Source organism: Heteronotia binoei, chromosome 9, assembly GCF_032191835.1.
Source record: "Heteronotia binoei isolate CCM8104 ecotype False Entrance Well chromosome 9, APGP_CSIRO_Hbin_v1, whole genome shotgun sequence".
NCBI lineage: Eukaryota > Metazoa > Chordata > Lepidosauria > Squamata > Gekkonidae > Heteronotia > Heteronotia binoei.
Window position 1 is genome coordinate 96,617,487 of NC_083231.1, and position 20,128 is coordinate 96,637,614.

General features: G+C 41.7%; 1 protein-coding gene across 1 annotated transcript in view; it reads right to left on the reverse strand.

The window, feature by feature from the left end:
- SMARCAD1 (SWI/SNF-related, matrix-associated actin-dependent regulator of chromatin, subfamily a, containing DEAD/H box 1) overlaps positions 1-18,987 on the reverse strand; it is a 54,431-nt gene extending 35,444 nt beyond the window's left edge. The window contains exons 1-6 of the mRNA XM_060247051.1: positions 18,571-18,987; positions 16,097-16,437; positions 8,783-8,951; positions 4,298-4,478; positions 2,579-2,642; positions 395-486 (exon numbers count right to left, since the gene is read on the reverse strand). Of these exons, the coding sequence (XP_060103034.1) occupies positions 395-486; positions 2,579-2,642; positions 4,298-4,478; positions 8,783-8,951; positions 16,097-16,349 (759 nt within the window). The 5' untranslated portion in view covers positions 16,350-16,437; positions 18,571-18,987. The remainder of the gene's footprint in view (positions 1-394; positions 487-2,578; positions 2,643-4,297; positions 4,479-8,782; positions 8,952-16,096; positions 16,438-18,570) is intronic.
- Between the last annotated feature and the right edge of the window lie 1,141 nt (positions 18,988-20,128).

A 20,128-nucleotide genomic window follows, 5' to 3' on the forward strand; every position in this document is an offset into this window, starting at 1 on the left:
GGCCAGGGACCCTTAGAGGGTTTGGGTGTTTGTTTGTTTTTTGCCATCTTCTGGGCGTGAAGCAGGTGTCAATGGGAGTGTGTGTGTGTGTGGGGGGAGATATCTCCCTGTCAAGGCAGGAAAAGAACTGGAGAGTTGGATGACTCCCACCAAGATGACAGGAAATGGAACACTTTGTTCCTGCTTCCATGTTTGGAGGGTGGGAATCACCCACCAAGATGTCCTCCATCTCAGAAGGAGAACTGTTTTATATTCATTGTTTATACAAAATTATATCACAAACACTTCATAACCAATTCAGAATGCTAAAAAAAAACCTGGAAACCACTGGCAAAGCATGAATTCAACAAAAGCAAGAAAATTGTTTTGGGATTCTACATGACTAGTTACTTACAGGATCCAATTTTTTCTTTTTTATACTTTGGTCAACAATTTCTGCAGCATCATCCCTGGCACTTTCTTCAAGTTTCCTCTTTCTAGACCCACCTTTTAAAATAAAGAGATTAAATTTGTAAGACTTATGTTGCCTTCATTTTCAAACCACTCCAAGATGATTTTAAACAGGGATTACACTTAAAACATGCTTAGGTGTAGTTATTCTAAGTCTCATCTTTCATCTGATATATTTAAACTTCCATGGCCAGATCATCTCCATATGTCTTTAAAACTCTAATGCTTTTTTATACAAAAATTGAAAGGTCAACTCATTTCCATATGTCTTTATAACTGAAACCCTTCTTTTTAATACATCCCACTTCTATATCTACAGGGGGAGGGGGTATGAGGACTTGCAAGTGGGGTGAAAAACTCATTTTCTGCACTTCCTCTCTCCTTTTGTCTTGGCTTCTCCCTGACAGTATCTGCAGCACCTCCACCTTCCTACCCTTCCACCTACTCATACATACATCTACCTTTTTCTAGTTTCCCCCTTGGCAGCCACTATCTTTTTTCTGTTCCCCCAGGGAGAGTTGTCTGTCTCCCTCTATCAGTGTCTTTTGCCAGCAAGCGAATACTTTTTTGTTTTGTTTTGTTTCATCCAGTGTACTTCTTATACAGCTATTGGGCCTCTTTCTACTGTTATGTGTTTTTAACTGAATTTTATATTTTTAGCTGTATTTTAATTGTTTAAATATTTTTATGTTTGCTGCCTTGTGGACCTTGATTGGATGGAAAGGCAGCGTAAAAATAATTTAAATAAATAAACTAATCAAATGTTATCATGAACAAAACTGTCTTCAGGTGCCTCCAAAAGATAGAGAGTGAGAGATCCACACTCACCTCCCTGGGAGGTTGTTCTATAATTATGGGGCTGCCACTGAAAAGGCACTCTCTAACATGCCCACCAGACAAACTTCTTTGGTTGATGGGACAAGCAACAGGGTCTCTCCCTCTGATCTTAGTTCTCTGAAATGTGTGGGAGAAGACACTCCTTCAGATATCAGAGTTCCAAGCCATGCGGGGCTTTAAAAGTTAAAACAAACACTTTGAATTGGCCTTGGGAGCGGGTTGTATGCTGGTGTTAATTGCTGTAAAATTGGGATGACATTATGTTTGTAACTGGTCCTGATTAGCAAGCCAACTGCAGTATTCTACACTAGCTACAGCCTCCAAACACTCTTTAAGGATAGCCCCAAGCAACATTCCCTCTCTAAGCTGTATAGTTTTGTGAGCAAAAATTCTATTTTGTGTGCTACGGCATTAAATTTGTGAACGACGGCATAAATTAGCTTGCTCTGGGGCCATTTTTCCTGAGCTAAGACAAAAATGTGTGAGCTGGAGGCTAAAAAACTATGAGCTAGTTCACACTAACTCAGCTTAGAGGGAACACTGGCCCCAAGATGACTGCATTGCAATGGATGTAATCCACCCTGAGCCCATCTGGGAAAGGGTGGAATATAAATTAACCAAATAAATAAATAAATGTGTAACTAAAGCTGAGCAAAAGCACTCTGAATCACAGCAGCCACTTGATTTTCTAAGGTGACTGCCGTATCAAACAGCACTCCCAGGCTGCAAACCTTTTCTAGAGGATTGTTACTCCATTCAAAACAAGGGAGATCTCAAGTCCCTGGGTCTGCTTTTCTACTAACCTAGAGCTCCTCTGTTAGACAGGGCTTTAAAAGTAAGAATTAGCACTATGAATGGTATCTCAGCACAAACTGACAAACAATTATGTTTTTCATACCAGCAAGATATGTTGCTAATTACTTGTTCCTGTCACCAGGTATTGCAGCTACAATCTAGATCAATTTAAATTTTCAGTCTCTTCAAAAAGCAGCCCCAAATAATCTACATTAGAATAATCTAACCTTGGTGTGATAAGAGAATAGATAACTAATGTTGGCTATCCAGCATGAAACTGAATAGGTGAACTATCTGAAACTGATTAAAAGTATCATGTTCACTGATCCACTAAAAAGTGCAGAACTATTAACCACAATACAGAAAAATAATCACTAGTCAATGTACAAGATTTCAAAAAACCTTGTGCACAAGTGATTTATGAGTTTTATTCATTTAGAGGGTAAATTAATGCAAAAGCCCATTTTGAAACAATTAACAGGAAATCACTGCATACCTTCTTCAAACAACTTGAGGCCAGCAGCTATTGCTCCATCCATGGTATCATTTGATGCTATAAGCTAAACAGAAAAAAGGAGACAGCCAACAAGCAATATTTAGAACATCTTAAGCTGACAAAATAAGAACCAACAAAAGCAACAATTAACAGTACTTCCATTGTGGAAGAGTTTCTGAGCATGCGCTGCCCTGATTGACTAAAAGCAAGCTTCTCAACAGTTGCCTGGCCTCCTCAGGCAGTGAGCCAAGGCCTCTGCTCAGTTCATCTGTGTGCACTATTGTTATTGTCCATCAAGGCTTTTTTTGAGCAGGAATGCACAGGAACACAGTTCTGGCTGGCTTGGTGTCAGGAGGTGTGGCCTAATATGCAAATGAGTTCCTGCTGGGCTTTTTCTACAAAAAAGGTCCTGTTGTCCATGCATTAATGTATGTGGGGTTTCTAATCCTGGTGGCTCACACCAAGACACTTTTGGGTTCTGCCATCTAAATCTGAAGAACAAGAGACTTGTGAAAAAAGATCTAGTACTGATACCACTGACCAAGTCATGATCCGGGATTAGTGCAATGCAAGAAAATCCTGCAGATTCTCCATGTACACATGAAAGTGCCTTATACTGAATCAGACCATCAAGGTCAGTATTATCTATTCCGATTGGCAGCAGCTCTCCAGGGTCTCAGGGTCAGGACTTTCACATTGTTTCAACTAATCCTTTTATAACTGGAGATATTGAACCTGGGACTACCACTGAGCCACAGCTCCTCCCAGTCTCAGCCATGGGATCACATTAAAACAGGAGATTATTAAACCTGTTAGATGCATTCAGCCTTTAGGTTTGAGTGGAACAGTGTTCTGTGAATTTGTGGGAAGACAGCAGAAATGACTGGAGTCTCTCTAGTGATCAGCTCACTATAAGTTTGTGGGTTTTGAAGATCACCCCCAGATGAACAAGCTGCTGGCTCCCCAGAAAAGAGCTTATTTTCTTTGTCTACAATTTCACAGGTCACAATTAATCTACCATCAACTGGACACACTTCAGGCTTCAGTCCAAATAGGGATCTTATTAGGAGTTCAAACTACCCTTTGTCTTAATACGAATAAATAGAACAATCAAGATCTTGAGGAAAATCTGAAGTTCCAAGACAAATCTCTGAGAAGCTTTGCCACTGTTGTGGAAAAGAAGATACCAGCATCATACAAAGAATGTAAATGTGCAACCTCTCCCCCCACCTTGCACTTCCCTGGGGGGGGGGGGGAAGCAAGCTTGTGTGTGTGTCTGGGAGGGTGCAGCTTAGCTTCCCCTCATCCTTAAGGAGACTACTGTGTCAGGAAGAAGATATCTGGCTTCAGGAATAGCATGCCCACTCCATCCCTCCCTATGCCCTATGTCAACCACTGGAGAAAGGGATTTGCTCTTCCTTGTGTTTGTTCCTGAAAGCATGTTCAACTAAAACAGTTAATCCCATACTCAAGTTAGTATTACCATCTGCATGCTGAGCTCAGATATGATGGCTGTATCTGGGCTGTAGAGTAAGGTTCATATATACCACCTACAGCTGGAATATTTTTGGGGAGGGAAAACCAATGCTTCCCTACAAGGCTAGGGAAAAAGTCTCTTGGCTTCCTGTAATTTCCATATTCAATGCTGCTGCACTACAAGATCCTCTTTTGCTATTGCCCTTCAAAACCAGTTAACAACCCAAAGTTATATTACTGTACTTTTAACAGCTCTTGGTCACTTGTCTGTGGGAAAAGTTCCTTTAGTGTCTGAAGTTTACAGTAATTCAGATCTTCCTCTTCATTTTCCTCCTCCAGTGCCTCTGAAGACTGAGATGGACCATTTATTTTTATACATTTTGATGACTCGTCTTCAGATTGTTCATTATCAGAAGGCTCAGAGCTGTTATGGGTGAAGATACAGAAATATTGTATCAATCAAAAGTGGTGAAACATTTTCAAAAAAACACAGAAGAAACAGTAACACATTGCAGTATTTAGAAAAGCACTCATTCTTTCAACAGTCAGGTTCTTAGGAAAGAAGGCATACAGTTCAAATAATATACAGTTTGTGATATTCTTGATAAGTGAGCTAGACGGACAAATGCTCCAATTTATATCTTATAAGACATAGGGCCTATTTATGTGCTATATTTCTGCCTGGAGAATTTCTTTGTATTACTCTTTAGAATCTTTTGCTAGACTTACATTCATGAACATAGCCTTTTTGGTGATTAAAGGAGACCCATACCCCTTCCTCCCTTTTTCATCAGTGAAAAAGCTGGCTGGATATAATCCAGAATCTTTGTATTCTGGGGAAAGTCAGGCTAACAAAGGGAAACATCAACGAATTTTTTCAGGTTCTAAACATTCTGCAACATTTTATCAATTGCCCCTCCCATTCTCCAACCCCGATGCAGCAGGAGTGGTGGTGGTGGGGAATGGAAGGAGAAGAAGCTGATTTCAGCATCTCTCCCTTTAAATTTAAAAGAGCCATTATTTTCTATGGGAAGACCTAGCTTCCCAAACTGGGGTGAGGTGTACTCCATAAAAAAAAAAAAAACCTCCCAGAACTTTAAAATTTAAAGGGACTGGAGATTCTGATTAACTTCTGGTCAGCTGAGACCTGGCCTCTGAGACAAGGTTTACTGCCCCTAGGAAATAATCTGCCCATTATTTCCTAAAGCCAGTAGAAAGCCAAGGTCTTCCCACATAAAATAAAGGCCCTTTAAAATTTAAAGGGAGGGAGATTTCCTTCTTCTCCTTCCACCTCAGCTCCTAAAACACCCCAGACATCCAAGGAGATAAAGCTTCATTACTTGCAGAATTTTGGAATGTTTTGGGTCATTTTGGATGTCCCTGAGCCTACTAACTACAATAACTCTTAGATAATAAACTAATATGGCACATTCTTTCAGTACAGATGGATCCTGAAAAATGGCCTTGAGTCATCTGGCTGAACTGGACAAATAACAACACAAGAAGCCCTGCTGGATCAGACCATTGGTCCATCTAGTCAAGCATCCTGTCTCACACAGTGGCCAGTCAGTTCCTCTGGAGAGCCAACAACAAGGCACAGAGGCTGAGGCCTCTCCCTAATGTTGCCTTCCAGCTCTGTGATTCAACTTAGTGCCTCGGAATGTGGAGGTTCCCCTCTGTCACCATGGCTAGTAGCCACTGATAAACTTATCCTCCATGAATCTATCCAATCCCCTTTTAAAGCGGTTTATTTCTGTGGTCATCACTACATCTTCTGGCAGCAAATTCCACATTTTAATTACTCTTAATGTAAATGCAAAGCTTTTAGCCAGCCCAGTGAACTTTATTTAAACAAAACTGAAATAGTGCTACATTTTAATAAATTCAGTTTTGAAAATTAAATTCACAAATGCTGCTAGCTTAACTGCCCATGACTATGAATCTAAGTAATTTGTAGGCATATTAACAGCTGGAGGGCAAAAATCTCCCATTGCCAAAAATCTACATGCCTCCAGTCACCATCCTAAACATACCAAACAATCCACTGTCTACAGCCAAGCTCTATGCTGCAGCCACATCTGTTCCAATCTTGCAGAGGGTCTCATCTGCAGGATCTACAACAAATCTTTTTGGAATTACAATATCCACCTGTCATAGTAAGGAAACAGATCAGCAAAGCCAGAGTGATACCAAGGGATAACCTCCTGTAAGATAGGCTCAAACAAAACAGCAGAATACTAGTGGTCACATAACAGCGCAAACCAGTTCAACACATCATTAATAACCTACAACTTATGCTGGATAATGATACCTCAAATGCCTCTCTAGCAGACATTGGGAAGCAAATCTTTACTTGCCCACAGACAGCCTCCTAACCATAACTTCTTACCCACAGCAATACCCTTCCAAACATGAACACGGACTCTGGGACCAAGGCCTGCAACAAACCAAGATGCCATCTCTGTCCCCATATCCACTCTAACACAATAAGCAAGTCTAGAAACGTCTGTCAGACCGTCTCAGATTCATTCACTTGTTCATTTTCCAACATTATATATGACATCAAATGTCAGCAATGCCCTTCCGCTCTCTACATTGGACAGTCAGGTCAATCCCTATGCAAAAGATTAAAACCGCAGTATGCAAAAAAACCCAGTGGGAGAACATTTTAACTTTCCAAGTCATTCCACTGCTGGCCTAAGCGTGCCAGTCCTCAAACAAAGACATTTCAAGGGGAAATTACAACCTGAGACATAGCATCCTTATGTCACTACGATGCTCATTTTCTGTCTCCTAGCATATGCATTTACCTTTGCATCCTTGATAAACATTCTTTATTACATCCCTTCCACCTTCTAATTAGGATAAAAGGATTCAAGAGATCTTCATTCCTATTCACGTCTGACAAAGGGAGCTCTGACTCTGAAAGCTTATATCTTGAAACCCTTGATGCTTTTTAAGGTGCCACTGGATATGAACCTAATTGCACAGCAAAATGGCTACCCTCTGAAATGATCCACAAAAAATTAAAACTCTTTGTTATCCAATTTACCCAAATATATCTAAAATAATGCCTGCTTAAAAATCTGGGATAATTATTCTTTTAAAAAGAAAAAAAATACTTCTGAATATAAGATAAATACAGACTCAATTCTCACATACTGATCACAAATCCTTAAAAGCAGAAGGCATCTGAATTCACTTAATATGTGCACATCTGTACATCCAGTTGCAACCAACTTATGGCAACCCAGTAAGGAACTTTCAGGACAACTAAGAAGCAGAGGTGGTTTGCCATCTGTAGAGTCTTACTTGGGGGTCTCCCATCCAAGTGATGATTCTGCTTAGCTTCTGAGATTGACAAAATCATCCTATACCATGTTGCCTTCCCTCCCTCACATAATACAGATATAAGAATATAGGAAATTTTTTTCAACAGCGGTTAGATTACATGCTTCAACAAGTGATGATTAAGCCTTGCAACACCTAAACAGTGAAATGTAGCAACATTTTTTTTCAAAGAGTGGATTAAATAGTTCTCAATTTGCCTTAGGAAAAAAGATGAAAAACTTGTATTAATTGCTAAGATAAAAATAATTTCAATATCCAATTCAATTCTCTAAAAAAAAACCTTATAAGATATTATCAGCTTAATTTTTATAAAACTGTATACTTGAGGGTATTTTAAAATGCACATCTAATTGTCAAATGGTTGGCATTTATAGACTGTTAAAATGCTGTGTAATTAAAAATACAGAAACATTAACATACATTAAATTATACACTAACGGTTAAATATGTTTAATATATAATATTTGGTTCCAAAATTAATATTTTAATAGATTTCTAATCAACAGAGCTTTTAAATTTTATGGCTAATGTTTGTTTTAATATTTTATACTCCACACATTTTGCTTTCAATGTTACAAGATTTATGAAGGATGTAGTACTTAGAAGTATTGCTGTAATTAAGAAAATTGTGGCATGATCTACTACTAGCTATAGTAGTCCTATTACAATATTGTGGCATGTGGAAAAATTGTGGCACACACTACTAGCTATTGTAGTCCTATTAATGTGTTGGCATGTGGATATATAGTACATATATGTATGTGAAAGTTCTTTGTAATTAAGTGTTAAATGATATACATACGTGCAATATCATTTACCAATTTGCAGAGATCCTTTCAGCTTATTCATAGTGATTTACTGATTTTATTTACATGTTTGTAATGCCAGTATGAATTTGGTCACATTCACCCTGTACCAAGATAGTTGAGGAAAGCTCAGACCCTAATTCCCACGCTCTACTTGTCACCTGGACCTGGATGGCCCAGGCTAGTCTGATCTTCTCAGACCTTGGACCCCAAGCAGGGTTGGCCTTGGTTAGCATTTGAATGTAAGGCCACCAAGGAAGTCCAGGGTTACTACTCAGAGGCAGGAAATGGCAAACCACCTCTGAACATCTCTTGCCTCGAAACCCCTAAGGATTTGCCATAAGTCAGTTGTGACTCGATGGCACTTTCCACCACCATTTGGGGGCTGCGGTAAAGCTACTCTACAACATTCAATTGGTTTTCAATATTAAAAGCCCACTGAGTCTGGAAAGAAAGGATTCAGAAAGATTAATCTAATATCACTTTATGAGCATCAGATACAACTCAAGAATCCAGTCTGAAGGTCAAACTTAAAAGCGTGCACATGCCGCAGAAGGAGTTAAATACTTACATTACAATCACATCCTTCTTGGGAGCAGGGAATTGCATTGCAAGGGATTGTTGGGGTGACACCTCCTCTTCACTATCTGATGACAATTCAATGACATCTTTACGATACTTAAAATCAGACAGCTGTTTTGGCCTCTTTGCTTCAGGGGTTTCAGGAACGCTGGAGTCATCTTCAAAAGCATCATGAAGGAAAAAAGGGTACATATTAATTACATATCCACGGCACACACTGAGTACAACCTAGAACAAAGTTTGTGTCCAGTGGTACCTTTAGGACCAATGAAGTTTAATTCTGGGTATCAGCTTTCGTGTGCATGCACACTTCTTGAGTACACAGCTTTTACAGCAGCTGAAGCCTTACCAGAAATGACCATGTTGAAAGATTCTTTCAAAATGTAGAACTGCACAATTCTAGATTGAATCCAACATTCTGTTTTCTGGATGCCTGGCAAGAATTATGGTATTCTAAAAACACAGCTGCTTTCTAAAATGCTGGATTCTCTCTAGGAGTTCTGCTATCAAAGGAAGTGGGCTTCAATGCTCCACTCAGTAATGACCTACTTTAAATGGCTAGCAGTGTTAGAGGTGTATTGTTTGCATTTCTATTATGTACAAACAAAACACAAACAAAGCAAACTAGGGATCCTTTCAGAGCTAGAAATTTTGTGATCCTGGAGGCATGCCTGCCCAAAAGCAAAAAGGCAGCAGCACACACAAGAGAACAGCAGCTGCAAAATGGGACTGATGCCTGACAGAAGTTTATGGGAAATAAATTTAAAATAATCCAAAAATGCTTAAGAGGAATTTGATGGAAAGTTCAATAAATCTTGAGCTTTTATAACCTCAGGCAACTTACTGATGTTGGAAACTACTACATAGCATGAAACTTCAATGTTGGGAGCTGTGACATGCCCCCTGAGTTGTAGCTAAAGTATACTGCCAAATGGTAAAAGCGGCACCAACTACAGATGTTTACTGGAGGATGGAGATGGAAGTCATGAAAGAACTTGCAAGTTGGATTGCAGCAGATCAGAAAAAAATGCTAACAGGTTCCTTTTCCTTTAAAAGCTTTTTTTTAAAAAAAAAAAACCCAAAACAAGTGATGTGGTAATATAACACTAAAGAGCATTGGTTCTCAAACTATGGGCCATTACTCAAAAGCGGAGTGCTTTACTCTCACAGGTGGGTTGTTAGGATCCGGCTCCTAAACTGGGAAAAGAAGCTGTGAGGCCCCTTCCTTCCAGTTACAAGGAAGAGAATAGAGGGCAGAACTACCGTATTTCCTTCTCTCCCCCCGCTTCCCTTACCCTGCATTGCCATCCATTTTCAGGGGCTCAGCTGGATCCCAGCCATCAGCAATGTAAGAAATAATGGGAACAGCTTACTTTGATCATCTTGACCCCACACACTGCTGGTGGCTGGGTGTGATCTACACCTATTGCCTCTGAGCTGGAACCAGCAGCACCATGTCCACACCAAGTCTTGGCCTGTAGTGCTGCAGTGGTGGGTCTCAAAAGATACAGTGAATTTTGAAGCTGCCCATACTGTGCAAAGTCAGAGAGTAGAGTAAAATCTAGAGTAAAATGAGGGAAAGGGCGGGGGGGGGGGGGGGACCAGAAATGAAAAAAAAAGTCTATGTGGCCAAATGTGCCCACTCTGACTTGCAAGCTCTGTTCTGTCCTGCCATCCTAGGGGGTTCTCAACTCCCTGGAGGGGCTTTTCCTTCACTACTGCCTGTGTAGTTCTGTGCACTCCTGGAGGGGCAGCCAGTTGCCAATGGCTTGCCTCCCCCTCCCCAAAGCTCCTTTTAAAAACAACATGTCTGAAACAGTGGAGCGTCTATGTGGTACAGAGAACCACTTCCAGAATCAAAAGTTTAAAGTATTTATTAAAAGAAAATGTTTACAAGCATTACTTTTAGTACAATGCCAGAATGAAGCGAGGAAGAGCAAAAGAAATCAGTAAAACCCAAATCCTCTATCCCTCTCAGCTATACATAGAAGAGATTGGATTTATACCCCGCTCTTCACTACCCAAAGGAGTCTCAGAGCAGCTTACAATCTCCTTTCCCTTCCCATAACAGACAGCCTGTGAGGTAGGTGGGGCTGAGAGAGCTCTCCCAGAACTGCTCTTGAGCAGAACAGCCTTGAGAGAATTCGTGGCTGACCCAAGGTCACATCAGCGGGTGCATGTGGAGGAGTGGAGAATCAAACCCGGTTCTCCCAGATAAGAGTCCACACACTTAACCACTACACCAAACATGCCCTAATAGATGTTAAACTAGGACAGGCTCTTTAGCTTTAGTAAGTTACAGCTCCCTATTGAGTCCTCATTACCTTGAGGGTTGGTCCAGCTCTCTAGGCAACTGCATAGTCCAAAATGGAGACCTGCTCCCAACCTCAGACAAGGGGTCTGTTCAGCTCAGCATTCCAAGGGAAAGAGAAACCGTCTTCCCCTTGCAAGGCAGTTTTAACGAACCTGTGTCTCTTCCCCCTTGACCCCAAACATCCCAAGTCAAGGCTTCTTTTTCTGTTGTCTCCAGGAAGCCCCTCCCTGTAACCCGTCGAGCAAAAAGTCCTCCAAGTCTCTATGTTCCCTGCTTGCCGAAAGGGGAAGATGGCCATTCCTTTGTCTAAACCCATTAGTATCTGCAAGTGAGCTAAACAGACTTCCTTTCTCTGACTAGAGAAAGAAAAAACTGGTAAACCACACAGAGAAGAAAACACATTTCTCCAGAGTCTCTATGCCTCTACCCCTTCGCCTTGGGAGTAGAAAAAAGTAAATAAATATTTGGCAGGTTTGGGGCTTCCCCACCCAAGACTTTGCTTTTCTCAATTTCTTGGTTTCACTGGAGGTCCTTGGACCAGTCTCTAGAAAGGTAGCTATGAACTTGCTTTGGAATGTAGATGGCTTAGCTTTTAATTAGTAGTGATTAGGGAGCCAAAATGCTCATAGGGACAGAGCTAAACTTTATTGCTATGTAACCCATTTGCTATTTGTCTATGATTGGGCCGAGCCATGTCGGGCCGGGCCATGTGTGTACCTATTTAAGATTAGGTAGCAGAGATATAAATTTAATCAAGAACGCAAACATATTTTTAAAAAGACTTAAAACATGCTTAAAATGTTAGCACTCATTGGTCTTAAAGATGCTTTCTTTGTATTTCTCCCATGGGATTCATGGAACTGAACAAAGCAGCTCTGGCTCTTTCCTTCCCCAGGGACTGGGTGGGGGGGAGCCTCAGTCAATAGAAGGAAGAGAGGCTTGGCTCAGTAAGTCTGCTGTGCAACTGAGAGCCTGGCAAAGCAAGCTCTGCCTCTCCAAGGGAGGAGCCTCAGCCAGTGGAGAAAATAGAGGTTTTGTTCTGCAGCTCCTGTGCAATTGAGCAAGCCTAGCAAAGCAAGCTGTTATGTTGAAGGAAGTAAGATATAGGGAGAAGGAAGCAGATTACAGCTAGTTGCTCAGGGGCCTGATAGCAGCCCTTTGAAGGCCTGATTCGGCCCCTGGGCCACATGTTTGACACCCCCGTCCTAAGAAATTCCACCAATTCCAGTTTGGTGTAGTGGTTAAGTGTGCAGACTCTTATCTGGGAGAACCGGGTTTGATTCCCCACTCCTCCACTTGCACCTGCTAGCATGGCCTTGGGTCAGCCACAGCTCTGGCAGAGGTTGTCCTTGAAAGGGCAGCTGCTGCGAGAGCCCTCTCCAGCCCCATCCACCTCACAGGGTGTCTGTTGTGGGGGAGGAAGGTAAAGGAGATTGTGAGCTGCTCTGAGACTCTTCGGAGTGGAGGGCGGGATATAAATCCAATATCATCATCTTCAAAACTGAGCCATTTCCTGGTTGCACTGTAGTATAAAATGAAAATTTATGAAATGTGATTCAAATGGAAGATCTGACAAGAAACACCCGTTACCTACCATGCCACAGTATTTCCCATTTCTATGTAGGGATGTGAAAGTTGGACAATGAAGGAAGCTGACAGGAATAAAGTTGATCCGTTTGCAATGTGGTGTTAAATAAGCATTTTATGGATACTGTGGACCACCAAAAAGACAAATCAGTGGGTTTTAGATCAAATCAAGCCTGAACTCTCACTGGAATCTAAAATAACTAAATTCTGCCCTTGTGGCAGAGCAGTAACTGAAACTTTAGCTCATTTTCTATTTGGGTGCCATCTGTACTCTTCTATAAGAGCCAATTTCATAGTGCCTTTATTGAGGAGGTTTCCTGCTTGCATAATTTCCATTTGCCATAACTTTTGGCTGACAATGATAGAAGTGTAGCTCTGGCCATGGTAAAGTTCATATTTCATGCCCTTAGAATCAGGCAGAAACACTAACTCTGTGCTTAAGTACTACTGGGACTATAGGCTCTCTTTGTTTTGCCAATGTGCCTTGGGGTATATAGGCATTCTAATTTTGGTACAGGAACAGGACTAAACTAAGGCTATCCTCCTTTGGTCACATTATGAGAAGAGAAGAGCCAGTGGACAATAATGCTAGGAAAAGTTAAAGGTAGCAGGAAAACCCAACATGAGATGGATTCTTTCAATCAAGAAAGCCCCTGCCCTCAGTTTGCAAAACCTAAGCAAGACTGCTAACTACAGGATGATATGGAAGTAATTAATCCATGGAGTTGTAATACATGGGAAGTAACTTGATGGCACTTAACATAAACAGGAAGTTCAGTGATCTAGCAAAGATAAAATTGTATTTTTGGTTTAATTTCTGAGGATCCAATGTAACAACTGTTGAGTTTTAAACTGGATCCCTACCAACTCAGTATGGCAAAAAACAGATATATAAAGCACAGAATAAAAAAAAACCATATTTTTGTCTTAGCTCAAGAAAAATGGCCCCAGAGCAAACTAATTTATGCAGTAGCTCACAACTTTAATGCCAGTAGCTCACAAAGTAGAATTTTTGCTCACATGACTTCACAGCTTAGAGGGAGCATTGACTGCAAGACACTTATTCTTCCCTTCCTACTGTATGTATTAAGTGAAAGCATATTACTGTTCACATGGCACCCAGGCCTAGACAGACCAGGCTCTTTAAACCACTATAAAAACAGATTAGCTTTCTGGCAAACGTACACACACAGACCCTCACTATCTTTTACACTCTACAGTTACTATGGAGATGCTTTAAAGCTGTTTCTAAGCTGCCTGTCAGAAAAGCCTACTGTATTTTTTTAAATCACCAGTCTATCCTTTTGTTTATAAAAAGGAAATCTGAACACCTAGATAATAGGAAATTGCTTGTCATCTCATGTTAACAGATTACCCTGTGGCTGAAGTAACCCTCACATTTTGAAGAGAGGTATTTATAAAATTAGTTTTCTTACATTGTGGCAGTACTGTATGGCATCTATACAACCAACATTGTTTTTATTTTGGAGGACTAAGTGAGGTCAGAGTAGGAGAAAGACAGGAGGAAGAAGCAACGCATTACCCATTGGCCTATGGTTCCTGAAGCTACACATTTGGTACAATTAAGTATAAGGACACAGTAGCAATTTGATAATTGGTATGTTACTATGCTTACAGGGAAGTAGCAACAAGTTGTCTGGCTTGTTTTTCTGTCAATGTTGCTTCAACAAATCATTTGTAGCCATGGTCGTTAAAATAACTGCAGTTTGCAGATAACTTAGCAAGTCAACTAATCTTCATTTTTCTTGCCAGTTCTTAGGCTTCCTAGCCAGCTTCAGCAAAACGAGCATTGAGAACAAACGGTTCACCAGACCTAACCGCAGGAACACTCTGCATTGAAATGGGAGAATTCAAACAATGCCTTCCAAAAGCTGTCAGATATGAGTCTGTGTTACATACAACTGTAGAAGACACTGTGGTGGGGAACAACCACACTGCTAACAATACTGCATCCAGTTATACAAGCATTTCCTTTGTTCCACCCCTCAATTCCTTCCAAGTTGTTCAAACAGAGGAAAATATACATAGAGGAATGAGCAGGATTGTGTACAGATAACCTCAACCAATATCAAATCTACACAAAAAACTGATTGAGGATGCAGTTTATCTACTTTTTCCTATTTATAGAGCTGAAGGGTCTATTCTACTATGTATTTGTTTTAAATTATTTAAATCATACTTTTCTGTAATGCCCAAGACAATTTAAAATAAAAACAATACACAGTTAAAATACAGTCAAAACATATACAATAATTCACAAGTTAAATAGAACTCTTGCAAAATATACCACCACCAGCTCCCAATCAGAGACATTCATTGATTACTTCCACACCAAAAGCATGTTGAAGAATTCTGCTTTGGACAGTGCTTTCTCTACCACATCTGTTCATTTATTCCAAAGCATAGGTACAACCAGTGAAAGCCTGGGATGTGGAGAAGTGGACCTCACAAAGAGATGAGACCATCAAAAATGAGTCATCTGTTGTGAAAGCACCTTCAATTGTAAAGGCAAAGTCCCCTATGCAAGCACCAGTCATTTCTGACTCTGGGGTGATATTGTATCACAACGTTAAACAGCAGACTTTTTACAGGGGTGGTTTGCCACTGCCTTCCCCAGTCATCTACACTTTACCCCCAGCAAACTGGGTACTCATTTTACCGACCTCAGAAAGATGGAAGGCTAAGTCAACCTTGAGTTAGCTACCTGAACCCAGCTTCTGCCAGGATCAAACTCAGGTCATGAGCAGAGCTTGGACTGCAGTACTGCAGCTTACCACTCTGTGCCATGGGGCTCCTAGACCTTCAATTGTGCCAGAAAACAAATAGTAACCAGTGAAGTTGCTGAAACACAGGTACAATATGATCACACCCACCATAAACCAGTCAATAATCTAGTGGCCAGTTCAGTACCAATTTTACAGTAGAAAACCCACAATTTTAATGCATTTTAATTGAGCTTACTCCCCACCCACCCCTCTATTAAGCAGTTTTTCATTTAACAACAGGCCTCTGGACTTAAATGATATACAAACATCTTAAACACTAAAACTAAATTACACCTTCATTGGCATTTGGCATCTAAAATCACTCCACGTTCCAATATATAGGACAGATGGTCTCACATTTTAGCTGTATCTGAAGAAGCGAGAAGTGACTCACAAAAGCTCATATCCTACCACAAATTTCGCTAGTCTTTAAGACTACTGGACTCTTACCCATTTCTACTATAACTAAAGATCTTGTGTTTTTAAAAAGCCAAAGGCCTAAATAAAGGCCACTGCAGATAACAAGTTAATAGCCACCGAGGACTAAAAGTTAAGAGCAGATGCATTCAGACTTTCTACTAATTTACAAAATAGGTAAAATAAAAACAGAGCTCACCAGTTTTCTCTGACGCATCAGATGCTGGAGTTGCTGGCCTGCTACTGTGATCAGTAACATCATCATCTTCCCTACCAACAGTAACATCATTGTTTTCTAAAGTAGAAGGAAGTGGAGTATCTTCATTAACATCTTCTAAAGAAGCAGAAGTAGCATCCACCTCCTCACTTGTAGGAAGGCTGGGAGGAGAATCTTCTTCCTCAGTTCTAGTCTTCTTTTCAAAACGAAAACGGTCAAGATTAAACAAACTCATGATCTTGGCCTTTCAGGTCTACCAGTTTAAGGAGTTCAACTTTAACAGTCCCTGTGGATGGTAACAGCAGCATACAAGCCAAGAAGATCTGTAGAAATAGCAAAGGGCAATAGAGGGAGAAGACATTTGACAAAGCCACAGAATATAAGGCTTTTAGGTCTGGATGCTCTAACAGCATACCGTTCTGTAGACTACCTAGCTCAGATCTATGTTTACCATTTATAACCTAATCAACTGCAGTATATTTGCAGCTTTTCTTGACAATTACTGCTTTCTCTAGCTTGATACTAGAGAGAACTAGAAGATGGATGCTGATGATGCCAATAGTTCTCCTTGAAAACCATGAGAGAATGGCACAAGTAAGTTTTCCCAGACAATATTGATGGCTACCAGTCACATCAGGTTCTTCCTTATCACATTTTCCACTTCACCCTTCTATATGAAACATATATAAAAAACTGGGCAAGACTATACAACAATGTTCATGCGCGATCAGGAGGCAGATGACTTAAGTGTCTATGTTTTTCACTATCCAAGTTCTGCTAACTCAGTGTCTGGCTATGAGGAAGCAAAGGAAGGCAAATCAACTGAAGAGGTATCCAAACAAATCTAAGCAGGCTACTGCTGTATAGGGAATAGAGATGCCATTACACCTTCTCAAACTTGCTATATCACGCAAGATCACAGTGGTTCTAGTAGCTGAACCTGGAAACCTAAGATACTGAAATGGTATCTTTTGGTTTGGAGTCAGATCTAGCAACATATTAATGTAATCAAAATGATGCACTCCATCCTACAAAAAGCTATTTAGATAACTATTTGTTGGCTTCAATTACTGCAGAATACACTGAGATGTTGTGTAAAGTGGGGGATGGGAGTCACTAGCAGCACAATTCAACAGTACTCAGACATCTTCATTAGCTAATACTAGTGCATAATCGGAAGTTGTTAGCTTAAATTGTAAACACCTTAGTTCCTTTTTTCACCAGCATATTACATACAAAAACAATAATATCTTCTTGACTGAACTATACTATACCACCTCTATGCTAATTATGTATTATAAGAAAATACAGAAACTCATCCTTGGTGGCAGCTCTACAACTACAGTATTTCACTCGATTTCAAACCTAAACATTCTCAAAGGGCAAAAAACCAGAGACTTTTAGTTTTGGCATCTGCTGTATTTCAAAAGCAGTAGTTTTATTGTATCTACATGCTCATAGGTGTTTTCCCATGTTCTACTGTGGGAGGGGGGGCAAGAAAAGTACAAGACACAAATAAACCAAAGAAAAGCCAGATGTGTCTGCACAGATCCATTATTTCCATAGCATTGTGTGGACAACCAAAACACAAGTCGCTTTTAAGCAGAGCCAGGGCAGAAAGCATGCAAAAGACAAACCGCAAAGAGAGCACAAGTCCCTTAATTTTTAAAAAATTCTTTTTCTGCATTGCCTTATTTTTCTCCCATAACTGAGCCTGCCATCATCATCAAAATATCCCCCACACCATGTACCACATCCACAAACTTCAGAATTGCATGTATTCACTTTATGTATAGGCCAGCTTTCTTACTGAGGCTTACAGATCACACAAACATAATGCAATAAGTGCAGCATAATCACACAAAAGTCCCCCCCCCCCCGCCACTTACTGAACCTTCATCAACTATCCCTTTTCAGGAAGAGACTGAGCCACTTGTGTAACCTCTTCCTGCTGTGAACATATCATCTTTCCTCCTCTTCCAACGACCCAGGCCCTACTCTCGGCTCCTCACTAGTTCTACACAAAAAGGCAGCTTCAAAAAAGGGGGAAAAAACCACAAAGAGATTTATTTATCGTTCAAACGTTGGCGGACCAGAGCCCCACTCGAATGATGAGAAGAACACTTGGAGGGACGCGTGGGACAGAAAACTGAGCTCTGTGTATGGGTTTCTGCCGCAATCATTCTGCGGCGGGGGGGGGGGGGGGGTTAGGCGATGACGGGCTGGATCCTTGTCTCTGCCGCCACAATTAGCAGGGCTCTTCTCCTCCCCCCCCCTCCCGCCCCGATTGCATCTGCTGCACCCTCCATAGGCTGCCATTCCCCATGGCTGCAGCAAGCCGTCTTGAGGAGAAAATGCAGACAAAGGAGAGCGGGGGATGGGACAGCGGCGCAAAGCGGAGCCTCTCCCTCGCCGCCTCGCCCCCCTACTTCCCCCAGCTCCTGAGTCTTTCTTACCCCGCCCCCACTCCTATGAAGCTCGAGACCCTCAAAAGCGCCGACACCGGCCAGCGGTGACTGGGGAGGCCAAACGAGGCGTGTTCCGCGGAGGGGGAGGGGAGGCCGGCAATGACGTCACCCAGCTGCGACGACGGCGACGGCTGTGGTGAGGACGGAGGCGAGTTTCTCGCCGGTTCCCTGCGGGCTGAAAGATGCAGCGATGGCGAACTCGAGACAATCGAATACAGCAGGAAAGGGAGGGAGAAAAAATCGTCCTGGCGCGATGTGTATCGAAAAGGGGACGCTGAATTATGACCTCATTGTTTCCCAGTATCCCTTTCTTCCCGGCGTAAAGTCGAGGGCGGAAAAAAAAAAAAGCGTTCTGTTGCTATGAGGGAACAAGGAGCTGGCCAAGAGCGAATGAAGAAGGGAGCTTGTGCGCATGCCCGCGCGAGCGAGGAGTCGTGCCCGCGCGAACGAGGAGTCGATTGGACTAGAGTAGAGAACGCCGATGGGTTTCGCGCGCCTGCGGTCCCTCAACGGACATGCGTGGACAGAGCTCGCTCTGTTGATTGCAATGGCTTTGAATCAATGCTGAATGAAATGTGCCCATTCAACGGGGTGGGGGGGGGCGGGGAGCATGGTTAGTTATTTATGTTAACGAGTAGGAAGCAAAAAGAGTTTCTCTGTCTTAGTGTGTATAAGTCTCTGTGTATGTACTCAGTCTGTTTTTTTTGTAAGCAAACACACAAAAGGGGGCTAATGCTTCTGGCCGGTAGTAACTGATATAGTTCATTCAGTATTGCGTCTCAATTTAGCAGAGTGCACCTTGGCTATATGCAAAACAGAAACACTTTGTTTTAAGTGTGCTAGCAGAGTTACACAGTTACATAGAGCTGCTTGTCAGTTTCAAGACTAATAATTGTCCCTTTATTTAAGATTGGCTTTACACCCCACCCTTCACTCGGATTTTCAGAGCAGTTTACAATTTCCTTTCTCTTCCCCACCACAAGAGATACTCTGTGAGGTAGGTTGGGCTGAGAGTGCTTTCGAGAACTACTCTGGAGCAGAACAGCTCTTTCAAGAACGGTTAACTGACCCACGTTCACTCAGCAGGTGCATATGGAGGAGTGGGGGATCAAACCCAGTTGTCCCAGATTAAAGTCCATGAACTTAACCACTACACCAAACTGGCTAACTGCCTTGGATGGGTCCAGATGCTGATGGAAATCCTGCTTCCGTCGTGGCAAAGAAGAGAGCAATGTGCTCCTTCTTTGTGTGTGTGTGTTAGGGTTGCCAGCCTCCAAATGGGGCATGGAGATCTGCTTTTGCAACTGATCTCCAGTTTGCAGAGATCAGCTACCCTGGAGAAAATGGTTGCTTTGAAAGGTGGCATTGTTCCATGCTGAGGCCCCTCCCCAAACCCCATCCTCACCCGGATCCACCCCCAAAGTCTCCAGGTATTTTCCAACACACTTAGTAACCCATGTGTGTGTGAGAGTGGGGGGCAATTTTCCTGTGTTATCAGTCTACACATCAAAACGAATAGACAGAAGGGTGAACAGGAAAGGAAACC